This window comes from Phyllobates terribilis, unplaced genomic scaffold, assembly GCF_046119375.1.
Source record: "Phyllobates terribilis strain yellow unplaced genomic scaffold, ASM4611937v1 Scaffold_10__3_contigs__length_209671492, whole genome shotgun sequence".
Taxonomy (NCBI): domain Eukaryota; kingdom Metazoa; phylum Chordata; class Amphibia; order Anura; family Dendrobatidae; genus Phyllobates; species Phyllobates terribilis.
The window spans coordinates 125,698,228-125,718,940 of record NW_027362770.1 but is presented as its reverse complement, the minus strand read 5'-3'; the positions used below and the strand labels follow the sequence as shown (position 1 = coordinate 125,718,940).

Genomic DNA, 20,713 nt, shown 5'->3' with positions numbered 1-20,713 from the left:
AAAAAATAATAATAAAATATTACTGGGGGTCTGCTATAAGCCACCAAATATAACAGAGGAGAATGAGAATCTGCTATTAGGACAAATAGACAAAGTAGCAAAACATAATGAAGTGATTGTAATGGGGGATTTCAACTACCCGGATATTGACTGGGAAACTGAAACCTGTAGATCTCAGAAAGGAAAAAGGTTCTTGACAAATATTAAGGATAATTATCTCTCCCAACTAGTGCAGGAACCAACGAGAGGGAAGGCCGTGTTGGACTTAATATTGACTAATAGGCCTGATAGAATAACTGAGGTACAGATAGGGGGGCACCTAGGTAATAGCGATCATAATATTATCGACTTCAAAATGCCCTTCAGTAGGGTTATCAATAAGGGAACAACAAAAACATTAAACTTTAGGAGGGCGAAGTTTGATCAGCTGATAGAAAACCTTCAACTTATTGACTGGGACAAAGTTCTTAATCAAAGGAATACGAATAGTAAATGGGAAACCTTCAAAACAATTCTGAATACTCAGTGCGAGAGGTATATACCGTATGGGAATAAAAGGGCCCGAAATAAGAGGAAACCAATATGGTTGAACAAGAACCTAAAAGGGGCGTTAAATAGCAAAAAAGAGGCATTCAAGGGATTAAAACAGGAAAACAGTAAGGAGGCACTAATGTGTTACAAGGAAAAAACGAGAACCTGCAAAAAACAAATAAAAATAGCGAAGGAGGAAACAGAGAAACGTATTGCTAGGGAAAGTAGATCAAATCCCAAACTGTTCTTTACGTATATAAATAGTAAAAGGAATAAATCGGATAATATTGGACCGATAAAAAGTGATGAAGGCAAAATCATAGAGAAAGATGAGGATAAAGCTAATCTATTAAATAATTTTTTTTCGACAACTTTCACAAAGGAAATAGAACTAACAGGAGAAATGAGAAGTGACAAGCTTAATCCTCCACTAAGTATGACAAATCTAACCCAAGCTGGGGTACAGAAACGCCTCAGTAACATTAAAATAAACAAATCACCAGGACCTGATGGCATACACCCACGGGTACTAAGGGAACTAAGTAATGTGATAGACAGACCGTTATATCTTATATTTAAGGACTCTGTTGAGACTGGGTCTGTACCACTTGATTGGCGACAGGCGAATGTAGTGCCAATATTCAAAAAGGGAGCAAAAAGTGACGCCGGAAACTATCGGCCGGTGAGTCTGACGTCCGTTGTGGGCAAAATTTTTGAAAGCTTCATTAAAGAGGCAATTACGGAGCATCTTGATGCTAATAATCTTTTAATCCCGAACCAACATGGATTCATGAGGAATCGCTCCTGCCAAACAAACCTGATTGACTTCTACGAGGAGGTTAGCTCTCGAGTAGATCAGGGGGAACCAGTGGATGTCGTGTATCTCGACTTCTCAAAAGCTTTCGATAGCGTGCCACATAATAGGTTGGTATACAAAATGAGAATGATGGGGCTGGGGGAAAATGTCTGCAAGTGGGTAGCAAACTGGCTAAGGGATAGAAGGCAGAGGGTGGTTATAAATGGAATATACTCAGAATGGGTAAGCGTCACTAGTGGGGTACCACAGGGGTCTGTACTAGGCCCAATGTTATTTAATATCTTTATTAACGACATAGTCAACGGGATAAATAGTAAAATATCAATATTTGCAGATGACACAAAGTTATGTAAAACAATTAATACAAAAGAGGACAGTGCAGACCTACAGAGGGATTTGGATAAGCTGGGTAGGTGGAGCATTAAATGGCAAATGAGGTTTAACGAGGAGAAATGTAAGGTCATACATATGGGAAGGAAAAATGGAAGTCACCAGTACTCACTGAATGGGAAATCATTGGGGAATTCAAAGATGGAGAAGGACTTGGGCATCTTGATTGATAGCAAACTAAATTGGAGTGCCCAAAGTCAGGCCGCTGCTGTAAGGGCAAACAGGGTAATGGGATGTATCAGAAGAGGTATAGCTGCAAAGGAGGAGAACATTGTTCTTCCACTGTACAAAGCACTGGTCAGACCACACTTGGAATACTGTGCTCAGTTATGGGCCCCAATATATAGAAAGGATATAAATGAGCTTGAAAAGGTACAAAGGAGGGCAACAAAATTAATAAAGGGAATGGAGGGACTGCAATACCCAGAGAGGTTGGCAAAACTAGGACTATTCAGCCTGGAAAAGAGAAGGTTGAGGGGGGACATAATAAATGTGTACAAATATGTTAGGGGACAGTATAGAGATCTTGCCCGGGATTTGTTCAAAAGGAGGGATATTACGGTAACAAGAGGGCATTCACTAAGACTGGAAGAGAAAAGGTTTCAGCACCAGCATAGGAAGGGGTTCTTTACGGTAAGAGCAGTGAGAATATGGAATTCACTGAGTGAGGAGACGGTAATGTCAGATTCACTACACCAGTTCAAGCGGGGACTGGATGCATTTCTAGATACCAGGCAGATTTCGGCGTATACTTAAAAATAAAATAAAATAGTAGGTTGATACAGGGATTTATTCTGACTGCTGGTTTCAGAGTCGGGAGGGAATTTTTCCTCAGGTGAAGATTGGCTAAATCATTTGGGGTTTTTGCCCTCCTCTGGATCAACTTTAGCAATTACAGAACTAACAGGTCGAACTTGATGGACGCAAGTCTTTATTCGGCTTTACAAGCTATGTTACTATGTTACTTATTCTTCAATGGATAACGTGGGCGATATGTCCATCTCCTTACATAGGTCCAGAGCGTTGTAGGTGACACACGCAGCTCCCATGAGAGTCTTCACTGCTCCGGCGCCCCCCGATGCAGCTCTCATCTCCCACAGCTGAAATGACAGAAAGTGACAGGAGTAACCAATTTTCAGTGGTGTCAAGTAAAACACATCAAACTCACTAGATCAAGGAGAAAATGTCTGTTTTTGATCTTCTCTAGAGGCATTTGCTTCCCCCCCTCCCTCTAAGATTCTGCCTGCTTATGATTGGGCAGCATCATAGAGGGGAAACGTAAACGCCCCTAGAGAAAAATCTTTAGTGGAGGAGAAATTCACATATTGGGTGCCCCAAACTTCAGAAACCCATATTTCAACAAAACCGTAAAAAAAAAGTTTTCTCAGCCCATCTGGCCCTTTTTAGTGAATTATACAGTTTAAAATAAAAAATACTGTGAAAGGAGAAATAAAAAAAAAGTACCAAAAAAATGTGGCTTCAGTCACCATACAGTCACCATATATACCATGACAGCTGCAACTCTCATTTCTTGGCTGAGGGTCCATACGGCTCTTTGATCTCTTTTAATTCCATTTTTTTGGGGGGAGGGGGTAATAATGTGGCTAAAAACCAGCGATCAGGCCATGTCAACTTTTTTTTTCCATTCTTGTATAAGGTCTCAAATATTTTAGTATTTGATATAGTTCAGACAATTATATGGGCGTTGAGATCAAATATATTCATTTTATTTTTCAGATTTTGGGAATAGGACGTCATATAAACATTTATTAACGATTCTCATATTTTATGAGACTTGATCACATATAATGCAGCCTATTGTATAATTACGGCTCGCCTAGGCTTACTAACATGGCAGACAGTCGGCCTCCAGGTGCCGTGACAACCATGACAACTCATCGGCATCCAGCGATCACGATAGACAGTGGCATCTAAGAGGTTAACCATGTGCAATCAGTAACCGTTACTCTCTCGGGTGCTGGCTGTATACAGGGTGCTCAGATCCTGAAAAATATTTTAAAAATTAAAAAAACATAAAAGTTCATATCTGCCCCAAAACAAATTTTTGCAAATAAAATGTAATGAAGAAAACTAACATGTTTGGTATCGCCGTGTGTGTAATTGTCTGACCCAATAAAATATCATCATATTTATCCCATACAGCGAACGCAAGGAGGAAAAATCGAAAGAGAAGAAGGACTCCACAATGAAACTCTAAAACCCTGACAACAACCAATCAAATGCCCCCTTTCATGTTCTCATTCCCTACAGGAAAATTAAAGCCCGCATGTGATTGGTTGGTACGGACAGAGGTTTTCTATTGGACGCCTTGTCCTGCTATAACCTGCGGCGCACGTCGTAATACCTTAGAATGTGACGCGCACGCCGCTGCTGCGCACAGAGCACCTCTGGCCGCGACTGACAGTTGTTGTTTCGCCGGAGCAGTATGATGTCACGGGAGCGCGCTCCCGCGGCCCCGCCCCCGTCAGGCTCGTCACTCGGGTGGCCGGGGCCGCGCCTGTGTGCAGCGCTCTGCTGTGTCTGCTCTGTCAGTCGTCGCTCCCGGGAGCTGTGTGCTGCTACACACCGCGGATAGAGAGGGCTACACCGTACATCATCCTCCCCGACCCCCGGACATGCAGCCGCCCCCGCCCAGGCTGAGGAGCAGCAGGAGGAGGAGATGAGGCTCCGCAATGGCACTTTCTTGACTCTGCTCGCCTTCTGCTTTTGCATCTTTCTCTCCCTGTCCTGGTACACGGCATTCAGCGGGCAGAAAGGTGAGCTCCGGCCCCCGGGGGCCATGCATTTCTCCAAGGTCACAGGGGGGGATTTTCCTTTGTGCCCAGTTGTGCCCCCTGCTGTGAGTATTGTCTGTGCCCGGCTGGGAATGGAGGCACCATGTCACCAGGCTGATGGCTATGCCCAGGTGCAGGGGCTCTTGCCCTTAGGGTGCTGAGCAAGCCCATGAGTGTGCCCAGCTGGTACTTCAGCCATGTGGTAGTATAGAGCATACCCAACTAGTAGCGATGACACCGCCTGGCGTGTGGTAGTATAGAGCATACCCAACTAGTAGTGATGGCACCGCCTGGCGTGTGGTAGTATAGAGCATACCCAACTAGTAGCGATGGCACCGCCTGGGGTGTGGTAATATAGAGCATACCCAACTTGTAGCGATGGCACCGCCTGGGGTGTGGTAGTATAGAGCATACCCAACTAGTAGTGATGGCACCGCCTGGCGTGTGGTAGTATAGAGCATACCCAAGTAGTAGCGATGGCACCGCCTGGCGTGTGGTAGTATAGAGCATACCCAGCTTGTAACGATGGCACCGCCTGGCGTGTGGTAGTATAGAGCTAATAGTGATGGCACTGCCTGGCGTATGGTAGTATAGAGCATACCCAACTAGTAATGATGGCACCGCCTGGCGTGTGGTAGTATAGAGCATACCCAACTAGTAGTAATGGCACTGCCTGGCGTGTGGTAGTATAGAGCATACCCAACTTGTAGTGATGGCACCGCCTGGCCTGTGGTAGTATAGAGCTAGTAGTGATGGCACCGCCTGGCCTGTGGTAGTATAGAGCTAGTAGTGATGGCACTGCCTGGCGTATGGTAGTATAGAGCATACCCAACTTGTAGTGATGGCACCGCCTGGCGTGTGGTAGTATAGAGCATACCCAACTAGTAGTAATGGCACTGCCTGGCGTGTGGTAGTATAGAGCATACCCAACTTGTAGTGATGGCACCGCCTGGCCTGTGGTAGTATAGAGCTAGTAGTGATGGCACCGCCTGGCCTGTGGTAGTATAGAGCTAGTAGTGATGGCACTGCCTGGCGTATGGTAGTATAGAGCATACCCAACTTGTAGTGATGGCACCGCCTGGGGTGTGGTAGTATAGAGCATACCCAACTAGTAGTGATGGCACCGCCTGGCGTGTGGTAGTATAGAGCATACCCAAGTAGTAGCGATGGCACCGCCTGGCGTGTGGTAGTATAGAGCATACCCAGCTTGTAACGATGGCACCGCCTGGGGTGTGGTAGTATAGCGCATACCCAACTAGTAGCGATGGCACCGCCTGGCGTGTGGTAGTATAGAGCTAATAGTGATGGCACTGCCTGGCGTATGGTAGTATAGAGCATACCCAACTAGTAATGATGGCACCGCCTGGCGTGTGGTAGTATAGAGCATACCCAACTAGTAGTAATGGCACTGCCTGGCGTGTGGTAGTATAGAGCATACCCAACTTGTAGTGATGGCACCGCCTGGCCTGTGGTAGTATAGAGCTAGTAGTGATGGCACCGCCTGGCCTGTGGTAGTATAGAGCTAGTAGTGATGGCACCGCCTGGCGTATGGTAGTATAGAGCATACCCAACTAGTAGTAATGGCACCGCCTGGCGTGTGGTAGTATAGAGCATACCCAACTAGTAGTAATGGCACTGCCTGGCGTGTGGTAGTATAGAGCATACCCAACTTGTAGTGATGGCACCGCCTGGCCTGTGGTAGTATAGAGCTAGTAGTGATGGCACCGCCTGGCGTGTGGTAGTACAGAGCTAGTAGTGATGGCACCGCCTGGCGTGTGGTAGTATAGAGCTAGTAGTGATGGCACCGCCTGGCGTGTGGTAGTATAGAGCTAGTAGTGATGGCACCGCCTGGCGTGTGGTAGTATAGAGCTAGTAGTGATGGCACCGCCTGGCGTATGGTAGTATAGAGCATACCCAACTTGTAGCGATGGCACCGCCTGGGGTGTGGTAGTATAGAGCTAATAGTGATGGCACTGCCTGGCGTATGGTAGAATAGAGCATACCCAACTAGTAATGATGGCACCGTATGGTAGTATATAGCATACCCAACTAGTAGTGATGGCACCACCTGGCCTGTGGTAGTATAGAGCTAATAGTGATGGCACTGCCTGGCGTATGGTAGAATAGAGCATACCCAACTAGTAATGATGGCACCGTATGGTAGTATATAGCATACCCAACTAGTAGTGATGGCACCACCTGGCCTGTGGTAGTATAGAGCTAATAGTGATGGCACTGCCTGGCGTATGGTAGAATAGAGCATACCCAACTAGTAATGATGGCACCGTATGGTAGTATATAGCATACCCAACTAGTAGTGATGGCACCACCTGGCCTGTGGTAGTATAGAGCTAGTAGTGATGGCACCGCCTGGCGTATGGTAGTATAGAGCATACCCAACTAGTAGTGATGGCACCGCCTGGCGTGTGGTAGTATAGAGCATACCCAACTAGTAGTGATGGCACCGCCTGGCGTGTGGTAGTATAGAGCATACCCAACTAGTAGTAATGGCACTGCCTGGCGTGTGGTAGTAGAGAGCATACCCAACTTGTAGTGATGGCACCGCCTGGCCTGTGGTAGTATAGAGCTAGTAGTGATGGCACCGCCTGGTGTGTGTTAGTACAGAGCTAGTAGTGATGTTACTGCCTGGCGTGTGGTAGTATAGAGCTAGTAGTGATGGCACCGCCTGGCGTGTGGTAGTATAGAGCTAGTAGTGATGGCACCGCCTGGCGTGTGGTAGTATAGAGCATACCCAACTAGTAATGATGGCACCGTATGGTAGTATATAGCATACCCAACTAGTAGTGATGGCACCACCTGGCCTGTGGTAGTATAGAGCTAGTAGTGATGGCACCGCCTGGCGTGTGGTAGTATAGAGCATACCCAACTAGTAGTGATGGCACCGCCTGGCGTGTGGTAGTATAGAGCATACCCAACTAGTAGTAATGGCACTGCCTGGCGTGTGGTAGTAGAGGGCATACCCAACTTGTAGTGATGGCACCGCCTGGCTTGTGGTAGTATAGAGCTAGTAGTGATGGCACTGCCTGGCGTGTGGTAGTATAGAGCTAGTAGTGATGGCACCGCCTGGCGTGTGTTAGTACAGAGCTAGTAGTGATGGCACTGCCTGGCGTGTGGTAGTATAGAGCTAGTAGTGATGGCACCGCCTGGCGTGTGTTAGTACAGAGCTAGTAGTGATGGCACTGCCTGGCGTGTGTTAGTACAGAGCTAGTAGTGATGGCACTGCCTGGCGTGTGTTAGTACAGAGCTAGTAGTGATGGCACTGCCTGGCGTGTGGTAGTATAGAGCTAGTAGTGATGGCACCGCCTGGCGTATGGAAGTATAGAGCTAGTAGTGATGGCACCGCCTGGCGTGTGGTAGTACAGAGTTAGTAGTGATGGCACTGCCTGGCGTGTGGTAGTATAGAGCTAGTAGTGATGGCACCGCCTGGCGTATGGTAGTATAGAGCATACCCAACTAGTAGTGATGGCACCGCATGGCGTGTGGTAGTATAGAGCATACCCAACTATTAGTGATGGCACTGCCTGGCGTGTCATGGGCACTAGCTCACTGGTATGTGACAAAGGTCATGTGTTTACTTACCGATGTGTATGCTTGGCTGGTAATGTTGGCACACTAGTGGCACAGATTCTGTTTTGGTATACCCCTGGTGTTTATCAGAAGTATAAGGACTATCCTGATGCCACCCTTTAACCCTTGGATTTGTGCCCAGAGCAGATGTGGACACAATGTGGCACATGTTATGTATTGAGTATATGCGTCTCTTCACCATGTGAGTACTGTATATTTTCATGTGTTCAAAATGGTTTTATCTGGCATGTCCAGGTGGCATAACCTTTTCTTTGAAAATGATCGGGACTCTAATTATGCCCAGTCGTGTGCCAGGAGTATTGGGTTTGGCCAGTTTCGCTGGTAACAGAACTAACCACTAGCATGTGGCAGGCATGCCGAGCACTCGGGTTCTGATGTTGGCACCACTTTCATGTTTAATAAAGTTGACGTGCGTGCCTGCTGCGGATGTGTGCTAATATATCCTGGAATAGTAGTGCATTGGCCGCTCATTGGAAACTGTCAGCAAGTTTCTTGATGGAGATGCCGAGTTTAGCAGCGGTCCTATAATTGACTGAGGCGCTTTATTGGCTCATGATGAAGCTTCTCAGAAAGCAAATCACCAGAGCAGTATCTCTGTACACATTGAGTCAGTAGGGAATTCTGGGAGATTTCAGCTCTAAAGGCTGCAGAATTATCACTGTATTTCTGGATCAGTACACCATATGTAATGTCATGTGCTTACAAAGCCGCTCAATTTCTCTGTCGATCATCTCTATATGTAAATTGTAAGATGTGTATAATGGTGGAAATTCCATGAGAAGGGATTTAACTCTGAAAATCATGACCATTGGGATCCGCTCAGATCCTGAGAGCGAGGCCCCAGAGTCACCTGTGTGATAATGGGTGTGAGATCACTGCTTCATTCCCTTTTCTAGGTGCTGAGCACAGGGGACCTTTGTTATTGGTGGGGGTCCCAGTGATCAAACATTTATTAACTGTCCTAGTATTTAGTGGAAATACCCCTTTTAAGTTTTCCGGAGGACCTAGTTATTTTCTACACTGAGAACTTGGCAGCCTTCTGCTGGATTGATGGCGAAGCGCAGTATATCTAAACTAAGATATTTAAAATAATTCCTAGCTTGTCCTGTCCGCACCTTGGCATTAGCCCATGCCAGCGTCTCTTCTACATCCAGGTGATGTGGGCAAGAGTGAGCCCTCTCTTCTCGTACTCTGCCTCAAGAGGGAGCCCTCTCTTCTCGTACCCGGCCGCAAGAGGGAGCCCTCTCTTCTCGTACCCGGCCGCAAGAGGGAGCCCTCTCTTCTCGTACCCGGCCGCAAGAGGGAGCCCTCTCTTCTCGTACCCGGCCGCAAGAGGGAGCCCTCTCTTCTCGTACCCGGCCGCAAGAGGGAGCCCTCTCTTCTCGTACCCGGCCGCAAGAGGGAGCCCTCTCTTCTCGTACCCGGCCGCAAGAGGGAGCCCTCTCTTCTCGTACCCGGCCGCAAGAGGGAGCCCTCTCTTCTCGTACCCGGCCGCAAGAGGGAGCCCTCTCTTCTCGTACCCGGCCGCAAGAGGGAGCCCTCTCTTCTCGTACCCGGCCGCAAGAGGGAGCCCTCTCTTCTCGTACCCGGCCGCAAGAGGGAGCCCTCTCTTCTCATACCCGGCCGCAAGAGGGAGCCCTCTCTTCTCATACCCGGCCGCAAGAGGGAGCCCTCTCTTCTCATACCCGGCCGCAAGAGGGAGCCCTCTCTTCTCATACCCGGCCGCAAGAGGGAGCCCTCTCTTCTCGCCCTCTTGTGCCAAGGTGTAGATATTCAGTTAGTCGTTGTTTAGGACGCTCCGTGGACTCTTCAGCTTCATTCTGGGGTCACACTTCATCCCTTAGAAGAAGCAAATGATTTTATTCTGCACAGTAGTAAGGGGGCACATGCCATCAAATAATTACAAGCATGTACTGAAGGATGCAGGATCTGTACAATATAATAAAAGCTGTGGAGTCTGTCAGCCGGCCTGTTCTTGTCCGCTCCCGTCATGCATCAGTGCTCTAGCAACAGCCTCTCATTCATTGATTGCAATATTTCGCCTCTCAACCCTCATCGTCTTCACCTGTCCTTGGATACTGTAGTAAAAAATGCCAGAAAGCAAGCGTCCTCCTCTGTACTGGGACTTCATGGACCTCTTGTGCCCCACAGTGTAGGATCCTTCTGTTGTGACGGCTTTATAATACATGTGTTTTCTTTTATAGAACTCCGTATCCCAGGATTGTTCTCGTTCCTTTTGTTGCCTGTGTTTTCTTATTTCATCTTATTGCTGTTGTAAAAATAATATGGGTTTTGGATGTTTCTTGCTTTCAGATGAGCGTTTTCTTGCAGAGCTTTTTTTGGGGATTTGTGGCCTTATTTACTTTTTCCAGGACACATTATACTTTGGGTATAATTTTTTTCTGTTCTTTACCTTTGCAAAATGTATAAAAATAAAAAAATACTACTAAAAGTGCTTGAACGTGTAATGGCACAGGCTTAGGAGCTCTGCCCATGTTACTGGCAAAGGGAGCCATCTGAATCTTACAGCACTGACAGGATGGTTAGTATCATAGATGGCGCAGTAAATATCAGCTATACATTACAGGAGTCATAGAGCGAGCACTCGTTCCAATCACCCCATTAGAGGCGTTGCCTACTAGGACGCCTGTCGCCGTCATACTGACAGGCGTGATACACTGCAACACACAAGTATTTTTTGAGCAGACAAGCTTTAACACGTTCTCTAGTGGCACAAAAAAAAGGAAACATTTTTAAAATTGCTAATAAATAAGTTATTTTTCTCAAACCTCCAGTTAAAAAAAAAAAAAAAAGTAATCAAAAGGAATTTTTGAAAGTCAGTTGGTGAGGCCTAGCTGAATGGAGCGGAGGGTGATGCCCCCTGCTGTGCCATTCATTCTTAGTGGGAGCGTCGGAGACTGCCGAGCTCAGCTGGACTTCATCAATCCCGTTTTTGCATCCGTATGTCTGTTTTGTACATCAGTATGGCATACAGTTTGTACATGAACAATGTATTAAGTAATAGTTTCCTATTTTACTTATGGATATGTGAAAAACCTCATGACATGATGTACAGATAGTAGTCTGTACGTGATACCTTTTTTGGGCACCCATTGACTGGTTTTGGGGTGGTGTTATGCATAGGAATAGCTACTCTGTAGCAACTCACATTGGACCTGCAAAAGCGCAGTCACCGAGCACTTTACACAGGCCGCCACTGCTAGGCCAGGCCTTAAGGGCCGGGGTATTCTTCACCCACTCCTGAAGTGGAGGGGGGCGTCACAGAGCCCTTTCCAGACTGCTCTCACAGGATAGCTGACGTCTGGTGACACAGACAATGTGGAGTCAGCTACAAGAGTAAATCTAAAGTCAGTAAAAAACCCAAAGGGAAACCCCGGGACATAGCTAATGAAGGAGAACCAATAATGACGATTATCACCTACTGGGAAGCAACCAGAACCCAACCAGGAAGCACTCACCATACCACTATGCAAAGGAGCTGAATAAACAGCCCTGAACGGGAATAGAAGCAGGCCTAATCTGTTATGTTCTGCTACCAAAGCTAAGGAAAGAGATGAGATCTGTCCCTACTATAAGACTCAGCTGAATCCCTACGATGTAACAGGGAACCTGATCCTGCGATCAGACCTGCTAAAGTCCTAATCTAGTCTGTACGGAGACCTATAGATGTGAGGAGGGAATCCCTACAAGTACTAAGGACTGGGAGGAATATGGGACACCTCCTAACAGAAATAGTAGCAGACAGACGAACAAACAAAATAGATAGAACATAGAGGTCCGTAGACCAAGCAAACTAACAGAGTTAGATACAGAGCACAGGCTAGCTAGAAAGTAGATATACAATGAAGTCCAGCAAATCCAGAAGGGCGGAGCAGGATTAAATGGGCCAACAAGGTCATGTGACCAGCAAAAGAAAAAAAAAACCTAACAGCAAGGTTCTAACAGTACCCCCCCTTCTAAGAGGATCCTCCGGATCCCCTAGGACCAGGCTTATCAGGAAATCTCCTGTGAAACGCTCTGATAAGTCTGGACGCGGAAACATCATCTGACCTCACCCAAGAGTTATCCTCGGGTCCGAAACCTTTCCAGGCCACAAGATACTGCAAACTACCTCTATACCGTCTAGAGTCAAGGATGCGAGAAATTTCATATTCCCCGTCCTCCACCACCGGAGGAACAGAGGCAGAGGCGTCACCATCCGACACAACAGCTTTTTTTAACAGAGAGACATGAAAGACCGGATTAATTCTCCAGGAGGTAGGAACCTCCAACCTAACAGCAGATTGGTTGACAACCTGAAGCACCTTAAAGGGCCCTACAAACTTGGGACCCAATTTCTTAGAAGGAATCCTCAACCGCAGATTCCTAGAGGACAACCAAACCATGTCACCAACAGCGAACAAAACCTCCTGTCGTTTCCTATCAAAGTAGTCTTTAGATTTTCTGTTGGCCTCCTGAAGATTACCACGCACATCCGTCCAAACTCTTTCCAAATCACCAGAAAAATTCTCCTCCTCAGGCACGGCAGATCCCAACTTGGAGAACGACCCAAACGACGGACGTCTCCCAGAACAACAAAAAAAAGGCGAACAACCAGCAGGAGAAGATGTATGATTAACCCTTTCACTGAGCCCAGCAAGAAATAGACTTTTCAGAGCAGAATCGTTCCACCCTGTTTGAGTGGACCAACGACGAAAATGAGTACAATATTTTTCGACATTACCTGATCCTTGTTTTAAACGTCTCAACTCAGTCTCAGCTGATGCCACACGGTCAGGATCATCATATAATAGTCCTAAAGCAGAAAAAAAACTATCCACTGATCTGAAGCATGTATCACTAGGTTGCAAAGAAAAGGCCCACTCCTGAGGCTCTTTGCGCAAAAGTGACATTATGAACCCTACGCGCTGGGATTCATCCCCAGAGGACTTGGGTCTCAAACGAAAATACAATAAGCAAGCATTTTTAAATGAAAAAAATTCTCGATGTTCACCAAAAAATAAATCCGGCAAACATACCTTAGGCTCCAAGAAATATGCTCCAGGACAGTTACTCACGTGCTGACGGAGCTCGGCCACTTCCAGAGAGAGTCCCTGTAGGTGTTTAGCCAAATCCTGAACAGACACCATGATGGAACAAAAAAAAAAAAAAAAATCTTTCCTTAGAGAATTTGCAGGCTGGACTTACGGTTATGTTCTGCTACCAAAGCTAAGGAAAGAGAGGAGATCTGTCCCTACTATAAGACTCAGCTGAATCCCTACGATGTAACAGGGAACCTGATCCTGCGATCAGACCTGCTAAAGTCCTAATCTAGTCTGTACGGAGACCTATAGATGTGAGGAGGGAATCCCTACAAGTACTAAGGACTGGGAGGAATATGGGACACCTCCTAACAGAAATAGTAGCAGACAGACGAACAAACAAAATAGATAGAACATAGAGGTCCGTAGACCAAGCAAACTAACAGAGTTAGATACAGAGCACAGGCTAGCTAGAAAGTAGATATACAATGAAGTCCAGCAAAGCCAGAAGGGCGGAGCAGGATTAAATAGGCCAACAAGGTCATGTGACCAGCAAAGGAAAAAAAAACCTAACAGCAAGGTTCTAACATAATCTAGCCAGCCCAAATCCAAGGATAACAATCAGGTGCTGCAATCCTCCCAGCCAGGTCCAGGCAGCCACTCCCTGCTCACCTGCACAGCAGGGCGCACACATTCCCACCATTGGCTAACCACAGACAAGGCAGTGTCTTGCATTACCTGGCAACCGGGAGACACAGTGTCCCATGTCTCACCGGGCCGCTAAACAATGGTGAAGCGCGGCATCCTGTGTTCCCATATCACTCACCACTTCCACACACGAGGCACCACCTAAGTGCACGATGACTCCTCCCCAGGAGGAGCGCATATATAGCCCATATATAATACGCTACCATTCGCATATGGACAACACACAGATGTGCAATACACTCGTCTAAATGAGGCCTTAGAGAAAATTTGCTAACTTTTTGGCTAGTTTTCTAGGTGCTTTTGGCTTCTTGTGTACTAGGTTTTGATCAGCCCCCGGTGGGCATGCACCATGAGTATGAATGAGGCCGAGTTTAATTTAGTGTCGGAGGCAGATTCTTTCATGCTTGACAATGAGAATAATGCAGAGTGTATATCTGACAGTTTTCATGTGATGGGTGAGTGTCTGTCACATTGAATGTTGTCTGCCACACTGCGCTGGGATCTCTGCCATGGCACCGCGCCATCTACCTGTCCTCATAATGGTTTTTATTGTGTTGTAATTTCTTCTGCTGTATATACATAACTATGTAGAACTCTAGGTCATCTGTCATACAATGTCTATGAGAAACTGATCTCAGGTAAAGGAACACCACGTTACATTTCTCATCAGAGGTGTATACCCGCATGGTGGCAACATCTATAATAATAGGAGTATCTAGGAGGCCTGCAGCTCCTGAAGGTCCTGGTTGAATTGACCAGTGCACAGATTGCTGCAGATACTGCGGCAAATATAATGCTGTAGTTTAGTGCCAGCATGGCAAAACTGTGTGCCGCAAAACTGTGCCGCAATATTCCTTCTGAACTGGCAGTATTTCTTTTATGCATAGGTTTTTATTTATTTCACATTCATCACATTTGCATTTTTGTGGGATAAAAGGAATTGGGTGCTTGTTGATTTTCATAAAATGGTTTTTCCTTTTGCTACCATACATCACTTAATGTTCAGCATGTCTATGCACTCCCTTTGCAGGGAACTGGTGCAGTGTCCCCTTCATTCTCAGGATGAGTGTGGAGGTCCCGGACTCCAGACCTCATAGCAATGTCATAACCTAGCGATATGCATTTGCTTTTTAATATAGATTCTGTAATCCACGTAAAGAAGCATACTTGCCTAATGTTCAATAAATTTTAAAGAAGCACTCCTCCTCCTCCCATCAGTTTTTATCCTCTTATTATATTGCAGTCATCATATTATAAAGCACTGTGTACTTACAATTGCTCATTTTGCCTTTCTACCCAGCTAATTCTTCTCTTTAACTTTTTTTTTACTAATGGTATCGGGTATGGAGGAGAGTCTCCTCTTCTTCAGACCCAGGTACCATCCGCGCATTGAACCGCATAACATCCGCATGCATACATGTGGATGTTATGTGGTTCAATGCAAGTCAATGCCGCAATTACGCACAATAATTGGTAGTGCTGCGGATTTTTCTGCAATGATAATCCACACCGGAAAGTTCTGCAGCATGTGCACAGCACATGCGGATTATCATTGGGGAACATGGCAGACAACTTAACAAGCGTTTTTAATGTGTTTTCGTGGTGGAAATGCCACCGTGGAAACGCATTAAATCCGCATTGCTGGCACACAGCCTTTTGCGCAAAATAAAAAATGCTGTATATTTTTTGCTTTGTGACTGCTTTTGTGAATTTTTTTTTTTTTTAGCACAAAGAAGATACATGTTCCGCTAAGTTGCAAAATTTGTACAAAAATGTCAGAACTATTTAAAATTACTCCAGAGATGGACTGGAGAATATTGGGGCAAAAATGTACCTTTTTTTTTTTTTTAACCTTCTCTTGTCGCAAACTATTAGGCTATGTGGACACCATGCATTTTTTATGCTGTAAATCCGTGCGGAATTGGCCCCAAAAAACGCATTGCAAACCATATCCCAGCATTTTTATGAGATTTTGCAAGATCTGGGCACATGATCAGGATTTTTCCTTACAGAATTTCATGTGCGTTAAAAGAAGCAGCATGTCCATTCTTTTTGTGTTTTTTGCCTGCAATTTTCCTATACAGTGCATTGGAAAAAAAGCGCATGAAAATTTCTGCAGCGTTTTTGCTGCTAAGAGGTGCAGAACCTTGCAGAAATTTCTGTAAGCAAATACTGATCGTGCACATATACCCTGAATCAGCTGAAAACCTCTCTAAACTATAAATCCTGCCTACAACATATAAAAAACTGCAGGCAAACACACATAAAATAGACTTTACAAAAAGGGCAAATAAAAGACATTAAAAACTAAATAAAAAAGCTACGTAGATGCAATAATGAATGTCGCCCATAGTGTTTGTATGTGATACAGCTGCCAGTGTCTAACACTGCGATGAACTCTCTGGTGCCATACGGGTGCTGCGCTTTGCCAAGGCTAACCATGGATGACTTGTTTTCTGCAACCAAATATGCCAATCATTTTAAAGTTTGGGAATCCCCCTTTAAAATTGTGTTTGTTAGGAAGCTGGTTTGAATAACTACGGCTCTGGCAAAAATTAAGAGACCACTGCAAAATTTTCATTTTCTCTGATTTTTCTCTTCATAGGTATATTTTTGAGTAAAATGTACATTGTTGTTTTATTCTATAAACTACTGACAACATGTCTCCGAAATTCAAAGCTAAAAATTTTGTATTTATTTGCAGCAAATAATAAAGCGTCAAAATACATAAAAAAACAGTGCTTTCAGACCTCAAATTACTCATGTTTTAACTCGGGAAGAGTTCAGAAATCAATGTTTGGTGGACTAACCATGGTTTTTAATCCCAGCTTTCATGCATCTTGCCATGCTTTCCACCAGTCTTTCCAGTAGAAAACTGTTCAGTGGTCTCGTACTTTTTGCCAGTGCTGTATATACTGGACCCTCGAGTACATGCCTTGCCTGTTTGTGGATGGAATATTTTTCTTTTAGGTTTGCACTTGCTGCTGCAGCCTTTGTGTCTGCATGTGACAGGCTGAAGTGTGGAGCACATAAAATCATTATTACCCCGATTGAATGAAAGATCAACCTCACATTTTGTGCAGATATCGTGCCGCGTCCTGAATATGATCCGCTTATTTGGTAGCGCAGTCATTACTTCTCCTGCCAGAGATGGCGTTTCACTGTGCCATGCAGATATGGATTTTTGCAGTATGATTCATCTTTTGTAAGGACAGTCTGTCGAGAATGAAGTTACCGTGTCTGCACTGATAGACTCGGTTGTGTGCGCTCCCGTCATGCTGGGAGCGAGATGATGAGCTTCGTTCATGTGCTGTGAGAGATGCATCAGCTGCTCTCATGGATATTACTAGTTTCTAATAATGGCACCTTGTGTGTGTGACAGTCCAAACGTCTCACAGAAGTCAGGACCCTGTGTTCAGAGCAATGATTGGGGCTTCTCGCTGTAGGACCTTCACTATACTAGACCCTAAATTGCTTTATACATGCCCCTCAGTGGCGTTCGCTACGACCTCCCTTGGCATTTTGATTGCACCCTTGAATGAATGAGAATTCTCCATAAGAAAGAAAACTTGAAAACTGCCCCTGTAGCACTACCTATAGGTAGGAACCATGTCAATGTACTTCGCAACCTTTTTCCCAGGAAGCATTGGCTGTAAAGATCCATGTACATTGTGCGATTATTGTGAAGGAGTGTCCCTGCGAATGCTTCTTTTGTGGTAATCTTGAAGTCTGAACAGGCTGCCGATCAGTGTGCACAACACTCATTTGTCGGATGAAATGATTTTCTTGGTGGCACAAAATCTCATCGTTCTCGTCAGCGCATCATCTTGTATATACAGGACCTATACTCCTGTGGACAATAGCAGCCTATGCATGCTGAAAGATCTAATACTGATTGTCAGTGCTCGTCTGAAGCGGGCTCGGCCTGTGTAACCCGGCTATTAACTGACCGGCAATCAGCAAACAAGTAGCTGATCGACAGTCGCTTAGTGCTGCTGGTCGGCTAATGTAAATGGACCTTAAAGGACTCTGTCAGCACATAATGACTGTTCAAACCAAGTGCAGGCGCTCGGTGCTTCACTGTGGGGCCAGTCATTTACAGTGGCATGCAAAAGTTTGGGCACCCCTAGTCAAAATTACTGTTATTGTGAACAGTTAAGCAAGTTGAAGATGAAATTTTCTCTAAAAGGCCTAAAGTCAAAGATGACACATTTCCTTTGTATTTTAGGCAAAAAATATATATATATATTGTAATTTTTTTCCATTTTAATAATTACAAAAAGGAAAACTGGCCAATGAAAAAGTTTGGGCACCCTACATGATTAGTACCTAGCAGCACCCCCTTTTGAAAGTATCATAGCTTGTAAACACTTTTTGTAGCCGGTCAAGTCTTTCAGTTCTTGTTTGAGGGATTATATTTTCATCCATTCTTCCTTGGAAAATTCTTCCAGTTCTGTGAGATTCCTGGGTCGTCTTGCATGCACTTTGAGGTCTAGCCACAGATTTTCAATGATGTTCAGATCAGAGGACTGTGAGGGCCATTGTAAAATTTTCAGCTTGTGCCTAGGTAGTCTATTGTGGATTTTGACGTGTGTTTAACATCATTATCCATTTTGTAGAAAACATCTTCTTTTCAATGTCATCTTTTTTTTACAGACTGTGTTATGTTTGCCTCTAGAATTTGTTGAGATTTCATTGAATCCTTTCTTTCCTCTACCCGTTAAATGTCCTCTGTATCATTGGCTGCAACACAACCCCAAAGCATAATTTATCCACCCCCCATGCTTAATGCTTGGAGAGATGTTCTTTTCCTGAAATTCTGTGTCCCCTTTTTTCCACATATACCTTTGATCATTGTGGCTAAAGAATTCTATTTTGACCTCATCGGTCCACAGGACTTGTTTCCAAAATGCATCAGGCTTGTTTAGATGTTCTTTTGTATACTTCAGACTCTGAATTTTATGGTGAGAACGCAAGAAAGGTTTTCTTCTGATGACTCTTTCATGAAGGCCATATTTGTGCAGGTGTCTTTTGAACTGTAGGATAATGTAACACCACTCCAGAGTCTGCTAAAACTTTAAGGTCTTTTGGGTCAAGTGGGGGTTCTGATTTGCCTGTTTGGCAATCCTACGAACAGCTCTCACTGAAATTTAGCTTGGTCTTCCAGACCTTATCTTGACCTCCACTGTTCCTGTTAACTGTCATTTCTTAATTATATTTTGAATTGAGGAAAGGGCAACTTGACAACGCTTTGCTATCCTCTTATAGCCTTCTCCTGCTTTGTTGGTCTCCACCATTTTCATTTTCAGAGTGCTAGGACGCTTAGAAGAACTCATGGCTGCTCTTTTTTGGCACAAGGTTAGAGGAGGTTGGGTTTTATAAAGCTGGGAAATTTGCATCACCTGGCCTTTCCTAACGATGATAGTGAACAAGCAATTAGCCTGTTAGGGTTATGAAGGTCTGAAACCTTGGTCAAAGTTATCTGAGCACACAAATTTCCAAGGGTGCCCAAACTTTTGCATTGGCCCATTTTCCTTTTTGTAATTTTTAAAATGTAAAAAATGACAACATATATATATATATATATATATATATATATATATATATATATATATATATATATATATATATATATATATATATATATATATATATATATATATATATATGATTTTTTTTTTTTGCCTAAAATACAAAGGAAATGTGTCACCTTTTAACTTTAGCCCTTTTAGAGATAATTTCATCATCAACTTACTTGACTGTTAACGATAACAGTAATTTTGACCAGGGGTGCCCAAACTTTTACATGACACTGTATATACACCTCCTCACCTGCTTGTCTTCCCTCTATCTCCTTCTTTCTCTGGCTCTAGGAAGCCAGAAAATCTGCAACATTAAAAGCTCGCCGTGGGAACATTGACGTCAGAATGAGACCTTAGACTGTGATTTGTCATGCAACAAATAAAAATAAACGGTCCAAGTTTCATCAGTGTTTGGTCAGTGTCAGTTTTTATCATTAGAGCTCCATTGGTTTTTCTTGTATGAGATAGGAAAAACGTCAATCTGTTTTGATTTATCAAGCAGTCAGTAGAAAATGGACAGGACACCGATGGCATCCAAGTTCTATCAGATTTTTTTTTTTTCTTATATATATCCCCCCCCCCACCACCACCCCTACGGACCTATACACTTGCATTGGCAAGTTTTGATCCAAGACTCTGATTAAAGGGTGGCACTGTTTCTGGGAACAGCCCCCCTAAGTTTGTAATCCTAAGAAGCTAGGGGCATTTTCACAAAAAACATGCATCAGGGCTAGAATAGTGGATGCAGGCGGGGAAGTGTTGGGTGACTCCCAGCTTCACTGGGCTCCTTACCCATCTATGGAGGGTTGTGATGTTGCATTTGTCAGTGTTGCCAGTTCTCTACGTGGAGCGAGCGTATAACTAATGACACTTGTGAGCGGCAGTAAACGGTGTCGCGGTTTGCTCTTGACTAATGGCACGTGGAGTGTAGCGCCGGTTGTTTCACGAGCTGTAATTGTTCACATGGCGCTGACATGAATTTGTTTTTCTCATTGTTATCTCCGATGAATGTGCTGGAGCATATCCTGAGCTGGAATTGGCAGCGTTTATCGCTCGTGAGCAGCAAATAGTAACAGCTTCAAATCTTTATCTCCCCGGTGTCTCCAAAAATATTGTGTTTTTACGCTACCGGCTGTGCTCTTGTAATGTACAGATTTAATTGTCGTTGGTTTTTGTTTCAGTTTTTTGTAACAAATACATTGTTTCTTTAGATACTTTGTTTACTTTCCAAGTTACATA

The 20,713-nt window shown here is 44.6% G+C and overlaps 1 protein-coding gene and 1 long non-coding RNA gene across 2 annotated transcripts in view; one reads left to right on the top strand and one right to left on the bottom strand.

The window, feature by feature from the left end:
- Positions 1-2,652: 2,652 nt before the first annotated feature.
- LOC141164461 (uncharacterized) lies at positions 2,653-4,363 on the bottom strand. Its single transcript, XR_012250913.1, has 3 exons — positions 4,104-4,363; positions 3,590-3,742; positions 2,653-2,838 (listed from the first exon to the last, which is right to left on the bottom strand). It is a non-coding gene; the product is annotated as an uncharacterized lncRNA (long non-coding RNA).
- MGAT4B (alpha-1,3-mannosyl-glycoprotein 4-beta-N-acetylglucosaminyltransferase B) overlaps positions 4,202-20,713 on the top strand; it is a 462,068-nt gene continuing 445,556 nt past the window's right edge. The window contains exon 1 of the mRNA XM_073649763.1: positions 4,202-4,515. Within this exon, the coding sequence (XP_073505864.1) occupies positions 4,419-4,515 (97 nt within the window). The 5' untranslated portion in view covers positions 4,202-4,418. The remainder of the gene's footprint in view (positions 4,516-20,713) is intronic.